Here is a 24,594-nt window from a genome sequence, read left to right as displayed (position 1 = left end):
CTCATCAGCACAAAGTTCACTACATACACTGGATTCAGCTTCATATCAAACACAGTCATCACCTCATGTCATCATGGCTCACATGAGGAACACTCAGCATGATTTTACATCATGAAATAAAATGTATTTCTTCTCTTTTATTTTCTTGATATTATTTCAAAATATGACTCATCACACATGTAAATGTATATAGATATTTGTTTTTATACAATTTAAATTTGATTTCCCATCTAAAAAAAAAAAAATTCTAACAGAAATTAGTTTGTTTCCAAAAATAAATTATTTCTTTCACAACATAATTTCAGCAATGAAATTTACATTTTTGCATCGGAGTTTTTAAACATTTGTTATATAGATTTCACAATTCTTGTATTTTATACTCCAACAATTGCAACAGCAGCACATCTATTGTTTATTTTATTATATGTTTTAAATGTGTGAATGGATTGTTACACACATTTAAATGTAATTAATCAGACACTTAAATGAAAATTAAATACCTTTTTTAAATAATATAAACTAATGATCATACTTTACATCATATATTGTATGTGAGAAACAGTTTGGCAAAATGTTATTTACCTGTACATATTTTTTCAAAGAAGCAGTTACTGGTAACATTTTTCTTGTCTTTTGAAATTTAGTCTCACACATCAAACAAATCTGACTCGTAACAATTTCATTCTAATTTTTGTTATCACATTTTTTAATCACACCATTAACTGCTATCTATTTTCTCTTTAGCATAGCTTATATATACACATTTATTTCTACTTATTTGAACATCAAATATGATCTTGTGTTAAAAACCAGCAGAATCACTGAGAGGATCAAATCCTAAATATTTGTAACATCACTAATATTTGCAGAAATAAAGAATAACTTTAGTTGTTCAGTGAGATTTCAACATGTTTTCAGAGATTATTGAGCTTTTCTTATGTAACAATGGCTGCAGATTTTTTTTTTTTATTTTTTTATTTTTTTATTTTATTTTTTGAAAACCTAACATCTAATACCTGCAACAATAGAAGCTGGCTTTTAAAATATTTTCAGCTTCTACAATAAAACAACAGAAGGAAAATTCTTTGTTCTTACCTGTTACATAGAGTTTAGTTCCAGAGCCAAAGATGTAGTATCCTCCCACAGTGAGACAGACTGCTACAAAAACCTGTCTGCTGTTGAACGTGTCAGCTGAGGTGAATGAGTCCAAATGAGGAAGCAGGATCATATTTCAGCTCCATGATGTGTTTCTCTAATGTTCATATCAACATGACTGTCTCTTCTTCTCTTTTCTTTAATGCACATGGATTCTTCATTAACTGATTCTGAATTTTTGATCCAGGTCAGCATTTGAGGTCTGGACTGAAACACCTGACATGAATAATGCAACTGTAATTTACAGGCTTCTGTTTAGTCTGCTTAAAATGTAGTTATTCATGGCAGTCAGTCAACTTTGTGTCAGCATTATATTGCTTGCTGTGTCTACACTCAATACTGGATGACATCATCCTTTTTGCTAAAGGATATAGTTATGCTGGATCAGGAGACCCCGAATCCTTCCTTAGTTATGCTGCAGTAGGCTTAGGCTGCTGAGGGATTCCCATGATGCACTGGACGTTTCTCCTTCTCTCATCTCTTCTTCACTCACTATGTTTTATACAGCACTCTGCATTTTATAATAAATCCTTATTGATCTCTTGCTCTCTTCCACAGCGTTTCTTTAGCCTTGTTTACCTCCCTTCACTCCAGCCAGCTGTGACAGATGCTGAATCCTCCCTGAGCCTGGTTTTGCTGGACGATTCTTCCTGCTTGTTATGTTCTCTTATAACTTAACTGGTAAGTAACGACGCCTTCTTTAGTCGTAGGAATTTACTTTAATAACCAGTCTAAGGAAAACAAGGCGCAGGCATATCAATGCGCGCATACACCACACTTTGTGTTTTACACTCAATAACAGAAAGTAGTGCCACAAACTATAAACTGATTTTACTAAATACATAACAGTTCCTCCCATCCAACCTTGATGAACACAATAGGTACCAAACAATCAAAATATTTCAGATAATGTTGTAAACCAATAATTTAACTTGAACTGAAATATGACACCTACTCAGTGATTTACAACATGTAGGTAGGTTGTTTCCTCTTAAACATTTGAACTGCTTTCTTACAGAATTAACGTGAAACCTATAAGTTCAGTCTCTGAGGTGCTCTGCGATTTCTCTCAGGGTACCGTCTGCCTATTTGGTCAGACTCCATAGTGCTCTGTGTGGTAAGTTCAGGTGTGTGAGCATCGGTAGCTTCACGTAAATCCTGAACCTCAGGTGGTGGAGCGAGGGCAAACTCTTCTGAATCTTGGTGTGTAGATGTGCTCTCAGGTGGCTGTGGAACCATGTGGCTTTCCGCATCTACAATCTGATCAACATGTCTACGCCAGACTAAGTTGGCTCCAACATCTACAGTATATGTCAGTGGTCCGGTCCGTGACAGGATCGTGCCAGGCTGCCATTTCTGACTTGGGTCTCTGTAGTCCCTGGCGAGAACTTTTTGTCCGGCATTGAAGAATCTAGTTTTGTTTCTTGTTGCGTCCACCATGGAAGACTGTTTGTCTTGGACATTCTTGCGAATGTCTGGTTTCAGCAAATCTAGACGTGATCTCAGATTTCGTCCCATGAAGAGCATTGCAGGTGTGTGTCCAGTTGTTGCATGGGTGGCGTTCCTGTAAGCCAGTAAGAAATTGTCTATTTTCTGTTGTAGCGGCTTCCCCTCTGTGCGACTGGCTTTCATTGACCGCTTGAAGGACTGAATGAACCGTTCGGCTTGTCCATTTGTTGCAGGATGATGGGGAGCTGAAGTGATATGTCGTATGCCGTTACTCCGAAGGAAACACTGGAACTCCTCTCCAGTAAACTGACGACCATTGTCACTTACGAGCTGTTGTGGCAGACCTGTGCGTGCAAACAGTGACCGAAGGCTATTGATCGTGCTGGCAGCTGTTGCTTGCTTTACGGGGAAGATTTCTGGCCATTTTGAGTGAGCATCAACCACAACTAGGAACATTTGGTCCATAAATGGGCCAGCATAGTCTATATGGATGCGTTGCCATGGAGCGGATGGCCACTCCCACGCGTGTACAGGTGCTGTTTGAGGTTGACGCAGCGTCTGCTGACAACCAGTGCAGGATTTTGCCATGTTCTCTATTTCACAGTCAAGGCCTGGCCACCAAACATAGCTTCTAGCAAGAGATTTCATCTTAACCACACCTAAATGTCCAATGTGCAGTGAGTCCAGTACCGTTGTACGTAGTTTGGGTGGCAGGATGACACGAGTTCCCCACATAACACATCCTTGGCAAACGGATAGTTGGTCTTTGCGGGTGGAGTACGCAGAGAACTGAGTGTCAGTGCAGGACGGCCAACCATTCACAGTAAAATCGTATACTTTGGACAAGATTGTGTCTCGGCTCGTTTCCCTTTTCACCTGAGCACTTGTGACAGGTAGGGGTTCCATTTGTGTAACGTGAAACACAGTAGCTGGATCAGTCAGTTCTTCAGTGGGTTGCATGTGTGGAAGACGTGAAAGTCCATCTGCATTTCCATGTAACTTTGTCCCTTTGAACTCAATGGTGTAGGTGTGTGCTCCTAGGAACAAGGCCCATCGCTGCAAGCGTGCCGCAGCCATGGTTGGAATACCTTTCTGAGGGTTAAAGATGGACACCAGCGGTCGGTGGTCTGTGATCAGGGTGAAGTGTCGTCCATATAAATACTGATTAAACTTCTTCACGCCCCACACTAGACTGAGTGCTTCTCTGTCTACCTGCGCATAGTTGCGTTCGGCTGCATTTAGGGACCTTGAAGCAAAGGCAACTGGGCGTTCCGATCCATCAGGCATTTTGTGAGATAGCACAGCACCAATGCCATATGGTGAGGCATCACAGGCGAGGCGAAGTGGTAGATTGGAGTCAAAGTGTGTCAGAACCTCCTCTGATGTAATGAGCTGCTTAGCGCCATTAAATGCCTCTTCACAGTTTTTTGTCCATTTCCATTTGACATTTTGTTGCAGCAGAGAGTTCAGCGGGTGCAGAACTGTTGAAAGGTTTGGTAGAAACTTGTGGTAATAATTAATTAAGCCCAAGAAAGAGCGCAGCTGACTCACATTTTTAGGTTCTGGTGCCTTCAGGACTGCTTCAACTTTGTCCTTGGTTTTGTGGAGCCCATGTCTGTCGATCTTGTGTCCACAATACTCAATGGCATCCTTAAAGAACTCACATTTGTTTTTGTTTGCTCTCAGTCCATATTTTTCTAGCCTGGCCAGGACTGCTGTTAGGTTAGCCAGATGAGTCTCCTCATCAACACCAGTGACGATTATGTCATCCAGAAAACACTGTGTTCCTGGAATGTCTTGTAGGACCTGATCCATGGCACGTTGCCATACTGCTGGGGCACTGGCAATACCAAATACCAGTCTGTTGTACTGATATAGGCCTTTGTGAGTGTTTATTACCAGATATTTTCTGGATGTCTCTTCTACTTCCATCTGGAGATAAGCCTGGGCAAGGTCAATTTTTGAAAAGTGTTTGCCACCTGCTACTGCTGTGAATATGTCTTCTATCCGTGGAAGTGGGTATTGATCTATGCGGAGAACTGGGTTCACTGAAACCTTAAAATCACCACAGATCCGCACACTGTCACTTGCTTTCTTGCTTACTGATACTATTGGTGTAGCCCAATCTGACCATTCCACCTTGGTGAGTATTCCTTGCTCTTCCAAGCGTTGAAGCTCTGCTTCAACTTTAGGGCATAGAGCATAAGGTACAGGGCGTGCCTTGTGGAATCTTGGTTTTGCATTGTCCTCTAGTATGATCTGTGCTTTAATATTTTTCAGGGTGCCGATTCCATCTTTGAACACCTGGGCATGGTTATTAAGGATCTGTTTCAGTCTTTCATCTACAGAATTTGCACTCAGGCCTCGTTTCAGTCTCATTGACTTTATTTCTTTCCAGTTGAGGCGGATGTGTTTCAACCAGTCACGCCCAAATAATGGCACACCTCCATTTTTCAGAACATAAAGTTCCAGGTTGCATTTCTTTTTCTCATATTCCACTTTCACTTTTAGTTTTCCCAGAGGAGTTATTCTTTCACCTGTGTACGTTTTCAGTTTCACCGAGGTGTGCTTCAGTTTCAGATTGGGGAATTTGCTTCTATAATCTTCATATGAAATCAGTGAGAGAGCAGACCCGGTGTCCAGTTCCATCTGTAACTCAATCCCTTGTATTTTAGGTGTGAGCCATATTGCATCGTTATCTTTCTCTTGCATTGTGTACAGTTCCAGGCATGCCAAATCCTCCTCAGAATCAGTTGGCTCTGACTCGTTTACTTCATGCAGCTTTCTGTCTCTTTTCCACATTTTGTTTTTCTTTTTATCATACTGCTTTGATTTACACATTTTCTGTATATGCCCCTTTTTGTTACATTGCAGGCATTCTTTCTCTTTAAACCAGCAATTAGCAGCGTCATGTGACTTCTTGCCGCATCTGAAGCACATCGGTAATTTGTTATTGCGCTGCGGATATATTTTGTTTACAGAACACGGCTCCGTGCCTTTTCCCTGAAGCTCTCCGGCATCTTTTGCTGCTGTCTCCATCGATATCGCTATCTCTAATGCACGGTGCAAAGTGAGGTTATCCTCTGTGAGAAGTCGTTTCTGTGTGCCTTCATTGTTCATGCCGCAGACGAAACGGTCTCTCAGCGCATCTGACAGCCCCTCCCCGAACTGACAGTGTTCCGACAGCCGCCGGAGTTCCGCGATGTACTCCGATGTGGACTCATTCTTTAGTTGATTTCGTTTATGAAATCGGAAACGTTCGGCTATAACCAGTGGCTTCGGTTGGAAATGTTTTTGGAGCACTTCTGTGATCTCCTTGAAACTTTTGTCAGCTGGTTTGATCGGTGTGATGAGGCTGCGCAACAAGTTGTATGTTTTCGCTCCCATCACACTCAGTAACACAGCAACTTTCCTCTCGTCCTCTACTTTATTAGCTCGACAATACTGTTCAACTCTCTCTACGTATGTTGTCCAATCCTCTGTGCCATTATCGAAAACGTCCATTTGTCCAACGCCTCCTGACATTTTTCGGTATTTTTATAAGCGTCCTTCACTTAAAATAATTGATGTTACTCACGTCCTCTCTTTAGCCAGGCAGGTGAGCTAGCATCCACACGGAGGGTTAGTTGTTTTGGCCCTAACCGTTTTTCGTGTCTTTTTGGCCACTTTCACAAGGATTTCCCCCTCTCTGTCGTCCAATGCACATCGGGGATCCGTTTTAATCCTCGTCGCCAGTCTGTTATGTTCTCTTATAACTTAACTGGTAAGTAACGACGCCTTCTTTAGTCGTAGGAATTTACTTTAATAACCAGTCTAAGGAAAACAAGGCGCAGGCATATCAATGCGCGCATACACCACACTTTGTGTTTTACACTCAATAACAGAAAGTAGTGCCACAAACTATAAACTGATTTTACTAAATACATAACACTGCTGAAAGAGAGTTTTTCTTTCCCATTTCCCACAAAGTGTTTGCTTGTAGGGTTTTGTGTGCTTATTACGGTTTTCTCTGTATTATTGTAGGGTTTTTAACTTACGGTATAAAACTTCATTGAGCAGACTGTTGTTGGGGTTTGGCGTTATATAAATAATAAGGGTGGGACTCAATTAAAAAAAATCAACTTAATTAGAGGCTTTGTAATTAATTAATCTTGATTAATCACATTTAATCGCACATGAAAATTTGCCCCAAAGCACTTTTTTTTTATTTAAAAGGGTTTTAGTGCACAGCAAATTATAGACACATATAGACACTTTAATAGTGTTGAAATCAAATCCGACAGTGTTAATTTGGACATGCTGGATTTGCTGTGTGGGCGACAGAATGAAATAATAGTCATGCACATGAATATTATAACTCAAGCTCTTTCAATTTATGGGGAAAAAGCATTTAAACTGCATTAAAAAAAATCCCTGGCCAAAATTGGACAGACTTAAAATTCAAGTGTTATTTTAAGTACTTTATGTACATTTTCAAATGGTATTGTCTTTAAGTAATAATAATACAAATTTCAGCATAAAGTGCAGTTTTCTGTATAAAAGCAAAAAGGCAGAAGCATAAACGGTTACTTGACCAGCTTCACCTTTAAACTCTGAGTAACCTTTGCCAACATTATTTTGTACATTAGGCTAAAACAGTGTGATCATTGAGCATTTTAGTGCAAAAACTAACAAACACATTGGACTCACAAGACCTCCATGCTTATTTACTCTCTCTCTACTAACATGTTCACATTTTCAGAGCAGCTCTGTTTTGATCCTATGTGACCTGTAAGTGAGAACAGTCTCCTACATGGGGCAGAAGTGGCAGGACAAATCAAATACTTGTGGGCCAGGACACACAGCTGTGGGTGGGTCGCTGCTCGACGGGTCAAACTGCAGTGTGCAGTCTGTCTCGCTGATGGTGGATTCTGCTCTGTACAAACTTACACAGGGCTTCCTCATCTGAATCTGTAGCACATTTTCCAACCCCCCGACCTCCTACCACTGATAGTGGTCTACAGTCCAGAGCAATACATTTTGTGAGAGAATTTGTAAGTTTGTCCGATGCTGACTTACTAATTTTGGTCCTGAAGCCAGTCATTTCATCAAGTTTGGGCTGCCGACATCTTTTTGTTGGTACTCTGACTGGGACTGCTACCACTAACAGCTCCCACAGTTTCTGTGCTCGCTGCAACGTGTTTTGCATTTAGATGGTACCGTATGGTTGAGGTGCTTTGGTGGCATCCAAAGTCCAGTTTGCACAAAACTGCACTTTTATCAAATTTCTTTTGAAATGAAACTTGCATCTTCCATTTTTGTAGTTTGTGCATCAGTGTAATTGGTTTACAGTACCAGAAAAGTGTGCATTGACAAAAGTTCCCCTTTGCTTGGAAAGTGCGATTAAATGCGTGTTTTTTTTTAAACGTGTTATTTTTTCAAATTAATGAATGTCAATTAACGCATTAAAGTCCCATCTCTAATAAAGAACAATAATTGAACCTCTGTGTGCAAACAACAGGAGGGTCCAAAGTTTGTTTGTTTTTTGGATGTTTAATAGCCTGGTCTGTGTTTCCCTAACGAGCGTCAGTAATAAATAATAAATAACATAGATTTATACATCCAACTTTGTTTCTTGATTTTCTATTTTTTTCTGTTGGCAGCAAATAATTTTACCCCAAATTTATTTTCTACAAGCATTAATATCTGATTCTTAAACATGATACTTAAGATAAGAGATAAGATAAGCTCAGGTACAGATATATGAAGGAAATACAAAAATACAATTAAGTACAATCAATGAAAAAAAGTAAGATAATAAACTATATACAATGGTAGCATACACAGTATGTGATTATGGATATAATTGGAAATATGGAAGACATAAACTATATAGCTTGGAAGGTCATGGAGGGTCCATTATGCATGAAGTGGTGACCGTGGATGTTCACAGTGTCCAGTGACTTATGACATCGTGATTGAGGAGTTATAGAGTCTAACTGCTGTTGGGATGAATGATCTGTGAAAGTGCTCCTTCCTGCATCGAGGGTGTTTCAGTCTCTGACAAAAGGAGCTGCTCAGCCCACTCACAGACTCATGCAGTGGGTGATGTGGGTTGTTCATGATGGATGTCAGCTTTACTAACATCCTCCCCTCACCAACCAACCTCCGCACCAGTTTGTCAATCCTGCTCCTGTCCCTGTCCGTGCATCCACTCCCCCAGCAGGCCACTGCATAGAAAATGGCAGATGCTACCACAGTGTCATAGAATGTCCTTAACAGAGTCCTGCAGACTCCGAAGGACCTCAGTCTCCTCAGCAGGTGGAGTGGACCCTGGCCCTTCTTATACAGGACGTCTGTATTTGTAGTCCAGTCCAGTTTCTTGTTCAATGACAGTGTCATCCACCCCAATTCCAGAATGGTAGGCGAACTGCAGGGGGTCCAACACTGAGCCCACCAGTGGCCGAAAGTGGTGCAGGATGAGCCTTTCCATGGTCTTCATCAGATGAGAAGTCAACAGGCCTGAAGTGGTTGGGCTCCCTGGGGTGTGCGATTTTTGGCACCGGAACCACACAGGAAGTCTTCCACAGTTCAGGAACCCTCTCCAGGCTCAGGCTCAGGTTGAAGATGTACAGGGCCACCTGACAGAGCTGGTCTGCACAGTCCCTGAGCAGTCTGGAGCAGATTCCATCCGGACCTGCTGCCTTCCTTGCCTTTGTCCTCTTGAGCTGATTTCTCACCTGATCAGCTGTGAAGTAGATGTGAGGCTAGGCTGGAGTGGGGGGTGGGGCTCGCTTTGTTATGGATAGATGTGTGGATAGGGGTGAAGCAGGGTTGTGGTGATGCTGCACTGTACTTGCTGACCTCTTGATATGAGGTTTGTATGTAGACTGAGACTGAACAAAGTTTTTAAATCTAATTTTTGCTCTCAAGCTCTTTAACAGCACTGAGCCTGCATCTGAAAGAAGAAACAGTGAAAGTTGAGGGGCAGGTTATGTTTCATGATTAAGTTTAAAAGCAGGTGGAGGTGCTAGCATTGATTCTTTTATTTTATGTAAATGGGCAGAAGGGGGAAGTTTTAGTTTCAAGGACATGATGCCAGACTCTTTTACGTAAATATAGAAATGTGTGGTATCCACAAAAACTTCTGAATAAATCTTACAACTCATAGAAACTATTTTTAACCACCAAAAAGCTAAAATTAAAAAGTAAGAACTTTCAGCACTACTTCTTAGCCAACAGGCTTCAGTTTATCTCAGGATGGCTAAAACACACCCTCTTAGATGAACCTTGGCTAGATGTAGAACAAGCACTCTGCAATAATCTAGAGATCTCAGACCTACCATTTATCAGCTCAAACATCCAACGACATGAATGCTTTAAAAGCATCAACATCAGCTCTTCTCTGACAGCATGGTGGGAGTTTCTAAAATTGACGGCGTCTTCATTAATCCCATGCAAACGTACACCTATCTGGAACAACCCTGACATATTACAAAACAATAATATGATAAACTTTTCAGATTGGAGTGATAAAGGAATCAAATATTTAGAACATATACTAGAAGGAACAGAATTTATTTCATTTGACGGACTAGTTACACAATATGGGATCAACAAGAAAAGATTTTTAGAATATCAACAAATTAAATCCATAGTAAAAAAGAAATTTAAACCGGGTCAAGTTGAACTACAAACACCACCAAGTGTGGTTCAATTTCTTACTCTTAAACCCCCAAATTACTATCCAAAATATACAGAATGCTTTCTAAAACGGATGAATCAATATCACTTCCTATTGCAAAATGGGAAGCGGATTTATCAGTTAACTTAGACCTAAACTTCTGGTCTCAGATTTGCTTAAAAACCTTTCATCTAATTAGAAATCCCAGTCTTCAATTAATTCAATACAAAATATTACATAGAGTGCACTATACAGGTCATCGGATGTTCAAGATGGGCTTTACATCCTCCAACAACTGCTCACACTGCCAAACCAATTCACCGGACAATTATATCCACGCTCTTTGGTTCTGTCCACCAGTTCAGAAGTTTTGGCGCGAGATATGTGAAGACTTATCAAAGTGTCTGAAATGTAACATTCCAACTTCCCCCTTAGTGTGTTTGTTGGGCAGCTTAGATAATGTCACTTCAGAAAAGAATATAGCCCATATGGTTTTCACTGCCCTATGCATAGCCAAGAAAACTGTCCTCATGAACTGGAAAAATAAAAATAATCTTAATTCTAACCAATATAGAAATTATCTATTAGATTACATTAGTTTTGATACAGCCTCTGCCACCACATCAGATCAATTGCTCTGGGCTCCTTTGATCAGCTCCATCACCTAGTGGGGGTGGGGGGTCATAGTTTGGTCCCGCCTTCACTGTTGTGATTGGTGTGGGGGTAGGGACAGGCTTAGGGCGTCAGGGGGTTCCCCGGAGGCATCTTCCTTGGGGGGCTGAACCCGGGGTAGCGGTCACGTCCGGTTGAGGGCTCTGTTGGCTCTCAGGTGACTGTTTCCTCGCGGCTGCGTGCAGCGGGGCTAGGGGAGGGTCTGTGCTGACGGACGTGGGTTACTGACCTGGTAGCCTGGCTGCCCCTGGGTGGGTCCGGGATGGGCGTGAGGTTCTGGGGGCGCTCCGTCTCTGGGCTGGGACCCGGACCGGGCCTCGGGGGCTTGGGTCCTGGTTGGTGTGTTGCCGGGGTTGTGGGCGGGTGGGTGCATGGGGGCCCAGCCCTGGAGCAGGGTGCCGCCGGTGCGTCGAGCCACCTGGGGGGCTCTTCAACTGGTGGGGGAGATTGTCACATCTGCAGGAGCTTTCCTCTCCTCAGGAGCTCCCTCTGCAGGAGGGGGAGATACAGGAGAGGTGGAGGAAGATCTCAGCCTGGGCGTTTATTGTCTTATGTAGTCTGGAAGATGAGTGGATGGTGGGGTGGGTGCAGTTTTCTCTGTGGTGGGGTTGGGTGGACTGTCCCGGGCTCTGTGGGGCCGGGCGGCGCTGCTGCACTGGGCCCCGGTCTGGATGGGCCTGGGCCCCCTTTCCCTGGCGGGTCGCGGAGTGTGGGGGTGCCTACTGGGGTCAGCGGGGGAGCTGGCCCCAGGGAGGGGTCACTTGCCCCTCCCTTCCTTCCCTCCCCATCTCCAGCTGCTTCCCTCTTCCCGCTCCACCACAACCACCCACACATGCAGGGCCTTGGAGTAGGGGTATGTCACCAGGGTGCAGAGGAGGCCACCCCCCCCCCCCCCCCCCCCCCCCCCTCTGTCCCCTTCTGGCTGCCTCTGCCTCAATTTTATCCCACAACTTAGACATTCACATTACTCACACTCTCATTACACATACATATAGGATCTTGGGGGTGGGCACGATACACGGAGTCCAAAGTACCATCAGGGTGTACACCCCACCCCTGGCATCATTGCCCACCTCTCAATTTTAAATACACGTAGACATTGAGGGCTAGCAGGAGGGACCATGCGCTTACCTGCTGCTCTCTGGCAGGTAGCTCCAAGCCCTCCTGGGTTTTAAATGCACCTTAGAACACACATGCATCAACATTACAATGAGCGGGTGGAGGGAGGTTTGGAGTCTTCTCTCACCCCCATTCTCTGCGACCTGCTGGAGCGGGGGGGCTAGGACTAGGAGGAGGAGTTGGCCGTCCGACTGCGGTCTGGAGTGTGGAGCCTTCCTGCTGCTGCGGAGTCGGGGCGGTCTGCCTCCCCCCACCGCAGGGAAAAGGGAAACACCACCTGGGTCTGGGTGCAGTTCCCCCCTCCAGGGGCGGGGGCACCTAGACCCGGTTTGTAGAGTACGCTTGGGGAGTGTGATCGTGTGTACAACGTCTCTTTATGTCTGTCTCCACGTTGGTTGAGTGTGGAGTAAGTGCATATGAGAGCATGAGGGTGGGAATGGATGTTTGTATCTGTGTGTGCCTGTATGTCTGTGTCTATATGTCAGGTTGGGTGTCAGGCGCCACCTCTCTGGGGACATCTCAGGCCCTCCAAGGTTTGGAGGCCTATCTCCCCCTACCACCACTTCCCCTGCCAGTGGCGGACCCCCTCAGACATCGGTGCGTTGGTGGTTCTTTGTGTCCGGGGATGGGCGTCCAGGTACACACCGGCTCACTCCTTGGCGGCCGCTTATCGGGGCCTGGAGCCTGGGGCTCGCTCGGGCCACTTCGGAGGTGGGGTGCCCCCGGCCTCTCGGCCTGGGGCTCGGTCACTCAGGCGCAGCTGGCTGCCGGCGGAGCTCACGGGCGCGTCACTGCAACTCCCCCTGGCTTCTGCTCCGCGGCTGCTGAGTGAGCCCTCATCTGGGACTCTCCTCAGCTCTTTCTGGGACAGTGGCGCGGCTGCCCCTCTGTTGGTCTTCCTTGGTCTCTTGTGTTCTGGGGGCCTCTGGATGTCTGGAGTTTTGATCTCCTCCATACCTGCTTCATGCCCTGGAGGACGGGGCTGTGGCCCCCCCACACCCTCTAGCAGATTATTACATGAAGGAACCTTTTAAAAAACAAAAAACAAGCGCGTCCATGCTCACAGGTGTACACACGGGTGATCACACCCACAAACTACACCCTTTTTGGCTCCTACCTCAAAGCACACTGTGTTCTGTTGATCTTATGTGCTGCACAATAATGTTAAATATTTAGTATTTACTGTCATATTCCCATATATCATTGTGATGTTGTTTATTCTATTACTCTTGTTCTCTTCTGCTTGCTTTCTTTTTTCTTTCTCAGCAGGTGATCCAGGTGATTGATATATGCATTTTTTTTTCTCTGCCCGTTCTGTTGGTTTTTGTCTTTTGCCCTTCTCCCCCGTCCCTCTTCTCAGCTGTTTCTCTTTCCCTCTTTCTTTCTCCCCTTCTTTCCTCCAGTCAAGTCTGTCCCGTATTCAGTAAGTGAAAATAAAATAAACAATAAAAGGTGAATCAAATGGACCATTACAGCAAGGCTGGGATGGTCAGTTTGGTAAAGTAAATCCGTTGGGCATCTTTCTTTGCCTTTAGACAACAATTCTGATGCAAAAGAGCCAAACAGGACAGGCCAAAAAAAAAAAAAAAAAAAAGTAAGAACAACAAATTAAAAGAGCAGGTCAGTAAATCCCACAAACGATGTAAACACAAAGCACAGAATCCCCTGTTCACCCGACGGCATGTAAACAGACAAACTAGGCCTTTGTTGAAGGCTGACATCTCACAGATTCCAACACTGAGAGCTTCTTCATCCTCTGACAGAAATTCACTGAACCAGAAGAAAAATAAGACCTAAATTATGCTTCATGTCTGAAAACCTCAGCATGAATTCTGTCTCATGTTTGCTCAGGTGAGACTCTTGGTTCCAACTTTTAGGCGACTCACCTCCCAATCATAATGTCATGCATGCAGTGCCTTGTAATTATTATTAATGGAATATGCTGATTGTGAATGCAATCAACCCTTTTCATGTTTGCACATCTCAGCTGAATTAGACAAACATTACAATTCCATGAGTGGAGAATAGATTTGTAGTGGCAGGCATCCTGTTCAGCCGTGGTTGGAGTGATTCCTGATATCATTCATATCAATATTCTCTGTTCACAATGTTCACTGGCATTTTTAGAAATGTGCTACTGGAAAGCAATTCATCAATAAAATACATGAAAAACTTTATAAAAATTATTATCACATCTGACCCACGTTAAACTCATGGACTGAACATACACACACCCACAATGGACAACTGTACCCTCAAACACACAATAATAACATGGACTGAACCACCACTCACAACCACCAGCACTTTATATAGCCTCTGTAGAAACTATCTACACCCTCACTTATCTTAACTGCACTACTGTATAGCTCTGTGTAAATAATCATTCTGTACATTCAATAATCTTTAATCCTACAACTGTTTACAACTTGCATAGTTCCCATTTCTGTATAGCTGTATATCCCAGATTTCTGTAAAGTTATTTATTTCATATTCTGTATAGTTTTTCATATTTATATCCTGTTCATAGCCTGTACATAGCTTGTACTCACTACAGCCTGTACATACTTAGTTATAGAATATTCACAACATACTTCATACCGTGTACATTATAACATACCATAATAGACCCATTTCTGTAATATACTTACATATCTATACTATTGCTAATATATATTGTAATATACCTATATCACTAAAGCACCTCTGGATGGATGCAAACTGCATTTCGTTGCCCTGTACCTGTGCATGTGCAATGACAATAAAGTTGAATTCTATTCTATTCTATTCTATTCTATTCTATTCTATTCCTGTTTTTGTACAACCTCTCTGTCCTCTCTTTCTCCATCCTCCTCACTCAACTACAAACTAGAAAATAACAAATATATAATCTCATAGTAATTATTAGAGCAGCAGGTCAGGATCCACAACTGATAACAGTACAAAACGCTCTTTAGTTATGTGAACTCTTCATAAACTTTATCCTTTTGGTGAATTTAACCACATGTCCTCTCTTACTTTTTCTTTTTGCTCTCTTTGCTGTCTTCATCCTGCTCTTGCCCTCTCTGTCCTCCTCTCTAAGTCTTTGTGGCAACAAAGTTAAACTTTACACTGAATAAAGACATAAATCGGAATACAGGCTGCTACTGACAGACAGGTAACTTCACTTTGACTTGCTGTCACTTGTATGCAGCTGTGCTGTAAACAAACACTAAAGCTCAAATTGACCAGAACAGAAGAGAAATCTTTAACAAACTATAATAAAGTACATCAGTTCCTTCACTGGTAACCAGCAGCAGATGTGTGGATCAGAAGGTTAAAACTAGCCACTACTACAATATTTACAGAACAAATAAAAGTAAGCAGACACTTTATAAGTCACAGCAAAGTCCCCACATCATCACAACAGTTTGACCACTTCAGTTAAACTGTGTTTTAAATCAAAATGACTGATTAGTGTCATGGAATTACTGATCTGATTATTCAGTTATTCAGGAAACAGCATCTCCTGAATAACTCCATCTCCCACAATGCATCAGAGCATAAGGCTTTGGAGTTGACGTCATGCCGCAATGGGAGCGCAGCGCCATTTTCGGGGGTCTACGAATCAAAACAAACACACTGTGTTGGAACAACGACTCCAAGAAAGATGCTTAAAAGCAGCTCAAAAGAGAATGAACAGTATAGAGACCGATTGCGTCCAGAGGCGAAGCAGCGGTACTTGCAGAAAATAGCGTGCATTGGAAATGTGGACCCGTATGAAATACGGCCGTGGAGTAGAAACCCTGAAGACCAACCGCTACTGACGTAGCCTGACATATTTTCGTGCCTTGTCTGTGGAGTCAGCGCGTACAAGTCGTCATTCAAACAAAGGTAAGTCAGCTCGAGTACTGCGAGTGAAATGCGTTTGATTTCCCTGCAAACATTCAGATTAGTGCAGCATAAATTCATTCATGAGGGGAAATTACAGTGAAAGCATGTGGAGGCTGTTAGGTGGATAACATAGTGAGTTCAGTGCATTGATGAGACACTGTCCTAAAGGATTGTTATTCTTTATGGTTAAAGAAATTGCACTAATTTATTCATATTTATTATAAATAATCCTAATTATGCATCTTGCTTCCATGTTTGTATCCTGTGTCACTAAACGGACTATTTTCTTCCCAGTTACACAGACTTGATTGGATGATGGCGAGTGTGATATTGAATTCATTGAATTAAAAACTGACTTGACTGAAATCTGACATAAGACAACATTAAGACAAATGTTTTACAAGACTCATATACAGTCATGATTCTTTGGAGAAATATATTAATAGTAATATAATAAATATAATATTAAAATATGCTGAGGGCTCTTTTGAATTCTAAAGTTGAACTGTAAACACTTTAAGGAAGCAAGAAAGATTAAATGGGACTTGGACTTGAACACTAAAAAACAAAACTGTCACATGAAGCTGTGTTTTGTTTTCAAGCTTATTGGCCAAAGTTAACAAACAATACTCATTTTAGCATGCTAACATAATTGCTAAAATTAAATAATCTTAATTATTAGAGCAGTAAACCAACATGGAGCTCAGTATGTTTGTGACTCTGAGATGGAGGTGAAACATGTGAAGCTGGGCTGTGGTTTACTGCTCTCTTCCTGTCACAGACACTGTTTGACATCTGTTCATCTGTTGGTTTTTGTTCAGGCTGCAGGGATCATTTCTCACTGTGGGGAGCAGACTTATAACAGGAGCAGTAGTAGGTGGCTGAATGATCGAGTTTAACTTTCTTTATCTTCAACTCACAGCTGTTCTGTTTTTTCTCAGCTGAAAAGTCATCTTTCTGAGGATGACCGTAACCTGAGTAAACAGAACCACTGCTCTTTTCAATATAAAGAATCACTCTGAATGTTTCTTTTTCTTTCTTCTGGTACCAGAATATCGGGTCATAATCACACTTATTAATCCCTCCACAGCTGAAGGAGACACTTTCTCCAACTCTCCTGGTCAATGTTAAATCCTCCTGAATCAGCTGTTCTGCTGCCATGGTAACCAGTGCTGTAGAGACACAGACAGATAGATGAAGGTTAGTGTGACAGTGTTTGTTACAGGTTGACTTTGTTGGCTCCTGATTGGCTGGAAACACTCACCTGAACACAGACAGCACAGAGCAGCAGCTGGGAGGAAAAGCATTTTGTGCAGTGGTGTTTCCTCTGGTGAACCTGGGGAGAAGTGGCGCTCTGATGCAGCTGAGGCCAAACAAGGACGAGCTGTGAGATCAGACGAGGGCCACGTGGTTTCTAACAGGTCCTCAAAGCTCCCATCAGCCCCTGCGGCCCACAGATAAGACTGCTGCTGCTGATTGACAGCTCAGCTGAAGCTGCTGTGGTTTCATCGTCTTCATTTCAATCTGACAGCAGATCCAAAAATCTGGGTCACATGATGCACAAACACTCAGAAACATTCATGTTGCTGTGAATTTAGTAACACACACTGTTATCTGTTGTTTAACAGCTGTGATGAAAACACTAAATATAACTAAACTATAAAGAAAAATACAAACATAAAAAATAATATTCTGTAAAAATCATTTTAAAGTTCATAAATTATAAACAAAGGACTTTAAAAGAATAAAATCTCATGAAACATAATTTATAGTCAAATTCTTTTAAAAAAAACAAACACATGTGGTTCTGTTGTGTGTTTAAATATGTGCACACTGTGGTTCTGTTGTGTGTTTAAATATGTGCACACTGTGGTTCTTTCCCACATCTTCTAATGTGTTTTGTTCCAAGTTGGTTTCAGACTGAAGGATTCATTAAAGCCTTTTTAAGAATCATTCAAATGATGATCATCAATTCTAATATCTATAAACAGTAATAAAAACAGGGCTGTGTTTCACGTCAGCTTCATTTATTTGTACCCATGGTTAGATTTCATCTGCAGCAGGCAGTCATCCACCTTTACACACACATTTACACAACAGTACAAAAGTACTTTTTTATTCCTGAAAGAGAAATAAGACAAATGTTGCCTTTGTATCATCTCTGATATGGAAGGGATCATTTGAAGATGTGAGTGAAGGACACAAATATTTGGATCTGGTGTTGTTCTACATTTTAGGACTAAAAGACAGAAGGAAGAAAGTGAAAGTGACTGTGCGAGGCGTTGAAGTCATGAAGTCAAGTGGAGGCCGCTGACTGCTGTTACTTTCTGCTGTACAGGTTCAACAGGGACTCACAGTCAGCCTGCTAGAACATTTGGATGAAGAGAAAAAGGAGGAAAAAGACTTTGAGGGACAAATCCAATAAGATCAGCATGTTTTGAATGTGGGAATACAACAGTTTCCTCCACCATGACACACACTGGAGCCTCTTTTTGCTCACAGCTTCACTGTTTGTCTCAAAGTTCAGTTTGGAGGCCAAAATTGTTGCAACACATTTGTAAGTTTGCACTAATTTCACTGTGTGACCCTTAATGGATGTAATCAAAGAATCAGTCAGTGAAATATGAAGCTGTGCTGTAAGTTTGGAGGAGAAAAGTGTCTGAGTGAACACATGAATACAGAGCACTGACTGACACGTACACACTCCTTTAATGAGTCGCACACATTTTTGTGACTTCATGAAATGTCAAAAATGACACAACACACAACAAGCTGCGAGCACATTATTGTGTGTTTGCTGTTTGTGTGCTTTGTTTGCTGTTATGATAGCAGGCATACAGCCATGTTCTCAATGTCTCAGCTATCATTGATTATTGCTGCTCTTCCTCTTCTATTAGGCACTTCAACTCAATGAATGACACACAGAAAGATTTCATGACTGTGTTCTTCACAATAAGGAGAATATGTTATCTGCATCTGAATGACTCATGTTGCCTTGTTTCTACTTTGTTTGCATATTTCTGCTTGTTGGAAAGGATTTTCTGAATCATTCAGTAGTTTTTGTAATAATAACGACATTTAGCAAGACTTCAAAATGATTCTCCAACATTTGCTGTTCAGACTTGATCTGTTCTTACGTGTGTGATATCCAGAATGAAAAACTCAGCTCAGGTAATAAAATGGGAGCTGAGCAGACTGCAGGGGCTTCATGGTCTCTCCTTTGAGTCCATTAAAGTTCATTTGTCAGCTGTGAGTTGAGGATTTGAGCTGTTTCTCTCACAGGTGAAGAACACAGATCCTTCCTGGAATCATTCTTGAAGCAGAGTTCCTGCTTGTAACTGTCATTGTGTTATTAAAGTGAAAGCCACAGCTAACGGTGTGGAGGCTGCAGAGCAGAAACCCACACAGCCCGTCTGCTGCAGGAGAGCAAGTTTGGATACAGTCAGTTTGTGCTTCACTCACACGGGTTGTTGTTGATCACACAATGAAAGTAGAATCAAACTCTTCATCTTCAAATCTTTATTGTTCACACAAACACAACTACACTGTTTGACATTTGAAAATCAAACTGAAAACTTGTGATAAAAATATTCCTGATGGTTTTTGTTACTACAATAAAAGTCACAATAAGCACAAAAAGAATTCTAACTCAGAGCAACAATACATGTAAAGATGTATTTATTTCAGACGATCTTCTAACTGTTGAAGAAAAAGGCAAAATAAGCACAACACATCATAACTAACATTTGTGATCAAAGTGATGAATGAGATGAATTGATGAGATGTGATGGTGAGAAAAGGCGAGCAGGAAACAGTCAGTCAGCATGTGTGCAGTTGGTGGACGCTCCCTTGTTTGTGAGCATCATCAGCAGAGAGAGTCCACAGCAGTACACCAGACTCTTCACTATCAGCACTGTGTACAGCAGGCAGAGCAGCTTCACCCTGCACTGAGACTGGAAGGACACTGAAGGACAGACAGACACAAAGAGACAGACAGACAGTCGGGTTATTCCTCTCAGATCAAGGAGAAAAAGTCCAAATAGAAACAGTCACAGCTTCTTCTTCAAGTGGATGAATTGATGTAGTGTTTGTGTCCACTTGGGGGCAGAAGAACTCCACAAGCAGCTAACAAACTGATCTCTGACATATTATGGTCTGTCTGCTGTTTGGTGCTGAGCAGCTAGTGTACAGTGGCTTTATCAGAGCTTGTTGGATGAAGATTTGATCAATTAGTGCAACTTTAAGAGCCTAAACTTGTTCCAGCTGCCTCATTGGACATTGGAGCTGTCCATGCAGAGAGGCAGCAGGTGATCTTACAGTCAGCTGGCTGCAGAGCTGGCAGGTCTGCTGGCTCTCTCTCTGGAGGACAGGAGGCTGCTGGAGCTGGAAGCTCTGAAACAGAAAAGGAGTCAAATGTTTGGAGCTGCAGTGAGAAATGTCAGTCCTCTGCTGCTCTGCTCTCTTTGACAGCATCTCCACATGAAGCTGAATCACTGCTGAACACAGTCACCAAGCCTTCATTACCTTGTTGTGTTCGGGCCTCCACTGTGCCCCCCTCGTGCTTCACCCAGCAGCTGTATTTATATGTGTCAGAATGGCTCCCATCAAGCATCCTGATGGCAATGGTGCGTCCCGCCTCTCTGAGCTCCAGCTGCTCTCCCTCAGCAGGGGGCAGCTCCTCCGCTTCTCCGCCGTTCTTCTTCTGTCTTTTCCAGGAGAACTGGACCAGAGGAGGAAACATGGCTGAGGCCACACACAGCAGGGAGCTGTTCCCCTCCAGGTGGGCTCTGGATGCTGCTGGGTACACGCTCACCACGGGCTTCACTACCTGCTCATCTGAAGTTTGACAGCAGCAACAAGCAGCACAGACACACATTCACACAGTCAGCAGCAGCTTCCAGCACTGCACTGCATTCAGTCTGATCCTGGAAACTACATGGACTCTGATCACTAAACTACTCATCAGCACAAAGTTCACTACATACACTGGATTCAGCTTCATATCAAACACAGTCATCACCTCATGTCATCATGGCTCACATGAGGAACACTCAGCATGATTTTAAAGTCAAATTAAATTCATTTCATTTTAATTCGTCATGTGTTTGCTTTTTATTGTTTTATAGAAATTTAGTTCAGTCCAATTTTAAAATATTTACATTTGTCTTTATACAAGTGAAAATGTATTTTTCTTATTAGTCCTTAGACACGAGTTCTAACAGAGATCCTCTTCTGTCCAAAAATAAATTCATCTTTTTTCATATTGTTTTGTACTATTAATAAAATTAAATATCATTTCACAAAATTCAGTTCAGCAGATAAAATTTCCATTCTTCTTGTCTTTGATATATTTTACCATAAAGACCATATTTGTCTTTCAGACTAATTTATTCTTAAATATTTTTGTGTAAAATTGGAAAAGTAACGCAGTGATTATTTTAATTTATGTTTTTATTCAAATAAAAAACTGTAGCAACTATTTTAAAACACTAAAACTGAAATGTTGAATAAAACGTTTTCAATAATATGAGATATACTTCAAGATATTTTTAGTCATAAAAATAAAAATTATATGACAAAATATATTTAATAAAAATTTGTATGTTAAAGTATTTTGGAAAGTTTAAGTATTATTAACTTTTTATTGTCACGTACAAATCCACACACACGACTTCATCTCAGAAATAAATATCAGAGTTTAACGATGTCAAATTCATCCTAAATTTATCTGTCATATCATTTCTGAGTTTTCTAATCAGTATCTGTTTTTATTATTCTATTTACCTTTTTGAAGCAGCTACATGAATGTTTGACTATTAAAAATATTTGTTCCTCAACATAAAGCAAATATTTCCTGAAACCATATTTGTTGTTAATCTATATTAATTTAGTTTTAACATCAAATATGATCTCGTGTTAAAAACCAGGAGAATCACTGAGAGGATCAAATCCTAAATATTTGTAACATCACTAATATTTGCAGAAATAAAGAATAACTTTAGTTGTTCAGTGAGATTTCAACATGTTTTCAGAGATTATTGAGCTTTTCTTATGTAACAATGGCTGCAGATGAATTCTCTACTAATGATGAAAAACTAACATGTAAAGCCTGAAGCAGCACAAACTGACTTTAAACACATTTTCAGCTTCTACAATAAAACAACTGAAGGAAAATAAATGTTTGTTCTTACCTGTTACAGACAGTTTAGTTCCAGAGCCAAAGATGGGGTACCACCATCCTGTTCCTCCCACAGTGAGACAGACTGCTACAAAAACCTGTCTGCTGTTGAACGTGTCAGCTGAGGTGAATGAGTCCAAATGAGGAAGCAGGATCATATTTCAGCTCCATGATGTGTTTCTCTAATGTTCATATCAACATGACTGTCTCTTCTTCTCTTTTCTTTTAGCCACACTAGCAGCACGGCTCTGATGTTAATGTCAGTCTGTTGGTCAGTCCACTACTTTAGTCCACATGAAAATAGAAAATCACTATATAAGCACCAGTCCATTTATCCCATCAATGATGCACCACTACAATGAAACATGCTGCTGATAGGATCATGGTTTGGCCCATCTGGCTCACCATCATTAATCACACAATCAAGTTTGAATTCTAGCAGCAAATTGTAAAGAAAACTATCAGAACATCTGTCTGTGAACTGAATCTCAGGAGAAAGTGGGCCATGCAGCACCACAATGACACAAACCAGTCACGTTTGTTCTCTTTGTTCCAAATAATGGTGAAAGAAAAAGAATCCAGTGAATCCAGCGAGTGATGTGATGAGTCTCTGATGTCTTTCTGATGTGGTTTTGTTGCGTCCTTCAAACCACACCTGGTGTATTTTAGAAGAGAAACATGTTGGTCTGCACAGGCTCTTCTATTTTCAGCACTGACAGGATTTCCTTTGCTGTTTCTTCTGTCCTGCACATTTTCCTCTGTTTTGTGCAGCTTGATGGAGCTTCTGTAAAAAATAGATCCAGAGTTATTTTTAGTGGTGCGGAGCAAAGAGATGCTTCAGGGATGCTTCTGAAATGTGCTGTGGCATGTCTGCTGGAATCATCAGTGTTGTACTGAGTGGCCTCAATCAGCTCCAGCAGCCTCGTAGGAACACACAGCGTCCATGCCTGCTGTTAAAAATAGAGCTTTGCAACAACAGAGTCCAACAGAGTCCAACAGAAATGGTGTGAAAGAGCTGGAAGCGAGCAGTTCATGTGAGAAAATCCAACATGTCAGAATTAAAGCTGCTCTGTGTCAAAAATGGAGTCAAATTCTTCCAAACTGATGTGCTGGACTGATTATCAGTTACTGCAGGTGCTCCAGCCGAGGAGGAGCAGGAACCAGCAGAACTGCCAAACCCCACCGACACACATCACACACCACAAATGCCACACTCACAGAGAGACAAAGATAGAAAACAGAGGGAGGAAAGATCGATGGTGGGTAGGCAGCAGAGGATCAGGGGACCATAACACCATCTTACACAGTTATTAACTAATGAGCTCATTGACTAATCTGAAACATCACTTTGATTTTTCTAACAGCTTCATTGGAATTTCAGCTCACAGTGGATCTGCAACATGAGCAGCTGAAGAGCTTCAAGAGACGAACTTGAAGTTTAAACACACAGTTGTACAGAAACTGTGGCAAAATGGTTTAAGGGCAACAACATCCAGTTATCAGAGTGACCGTCACAAATCTGATCTCAGCTCAATAAAAAAACAAAAAGTTTCTGATGGAAGAAAAGTGACAGAGAGGCTGAAGTCTCCTTCACTTTCCCCTGTCATCACATCTTTGAGGGGGTAAAAGGATTTAACATCCAGCCTCATGTGTTAGACCCAGATTTGTGGCATCACTGTAAGAAAAGAGCTTTTTCCCCATGTGCTCGTAGTAAATCATCTTTATTTTTCATCAAAGTTATAATCAAAGTATGATCCTGATCTATATGTTAAATAATAAATGTAGTAAGTAAAATAACTGCTGATCTTCTGTAAACACAGTGATTGGTGACGACCTGCCAGAGGGAGGAGAGGTGGGGTGAGTGAGCACTTGTCAGAGCATAAATTGGAGCCTCAGAGATGTTCAGGTTCTGTTTCCAGCAGTTCTGTGTGATGACAGTTCAGATGATTGGATACCAGAAATTCACCTTTGGAAATTCTGGCAGAGACACCAGAGACATCAACCAGCTGCCCAGACAATGGACTTACAAATTCAACATGGATTTGGCTCCATCTCTGCTCATCATCATCATCATCTTTGCTCTGTTGGATTATAATTCTAAAGGTTTGGACTCCCATCATTTTCCTGGAGGATTGCAGCTTCTCCCAACACTGAGAAGATCTGGGGTCTCGCTGTTTTCCTGAAGTATTGAATATTCAGGATTCCTGCTTTTCTGTTGGATTGTTTCCATTAGCACAAAACACTGAGATGAAACAAAATTCAGCACAAGATCAGCTCATTCTCTCCTCCAACCTCCCTCATCCTTTAAAATCAGCATTAGCTCAGAGTAGGTTAATGAGATAATTATGATTGATGTGATTTTCTTATTATTCTGTGACTGTTATTATCATTTAATTCTGCCTCTGCTTCTCTCCTGCCAAATAAAGTAAAATATCCTGTAATTACAGTCTAAATTGTGGACATACCCTTTTTAAACCTTTGTGAA

At 41.8% G+C, this 24,594-nt stretch overlaps 1 protein-coding gene across 1 annotated transcript; it reads right to left on the bottom strand.

Annotated features, from left to right (window-relative positions):
• Window positions 1-19,461: 19,461 nt before the first annotated feature.
• On the bottom strand, window positions 19,462-22,519 carry LOC308383634 (uncharacterized protein). The gene is made up of 4 exons (XM_080861679.1): window positions 22,123-22,519; window positions 20,456-20,767; window positions 20,249-20,323; window positions 19,462-19,895 (listed from the first exon to the last, which is right to left on the bottom strand). Exons 1-4 carry the CDS (start codon window positions 22,265-22,267, stop codon window positions 19,747-19,749), a joined length of 681 nt encoding a protein of 226 aa, XP_080717805.1. The 5' UTR covers window positions 22,268-22,519; the 3' UTR covers window positions 19,462-19,746.
• Between the last annotated feature and the right edge of the window lie 2,075 nt (window positions 22,520-24,594).

The sequence above is a fragment of the Rhamphochromis sp. 'chilingali' genome (assembly GCF_963969265.1).
Source record: "Rhamphochromis sp. 'chilingali' genome assembly, chromosome: 16".
In the NCBI taxonomy this organism is placed as follows: domain Eukaryota; kingdom Metazoa; phylum Chordata; class Actinopteri; order Cichliformes; family Cichlidae; genus Rhamphochromis; species Rhamphochromis sp. 'chilingali'.
The sequence above is the reverse complement of the archived record's forward strand: the minus strand, read 5'-3'. Positions and strand labels throughout refer to the sequence as shown.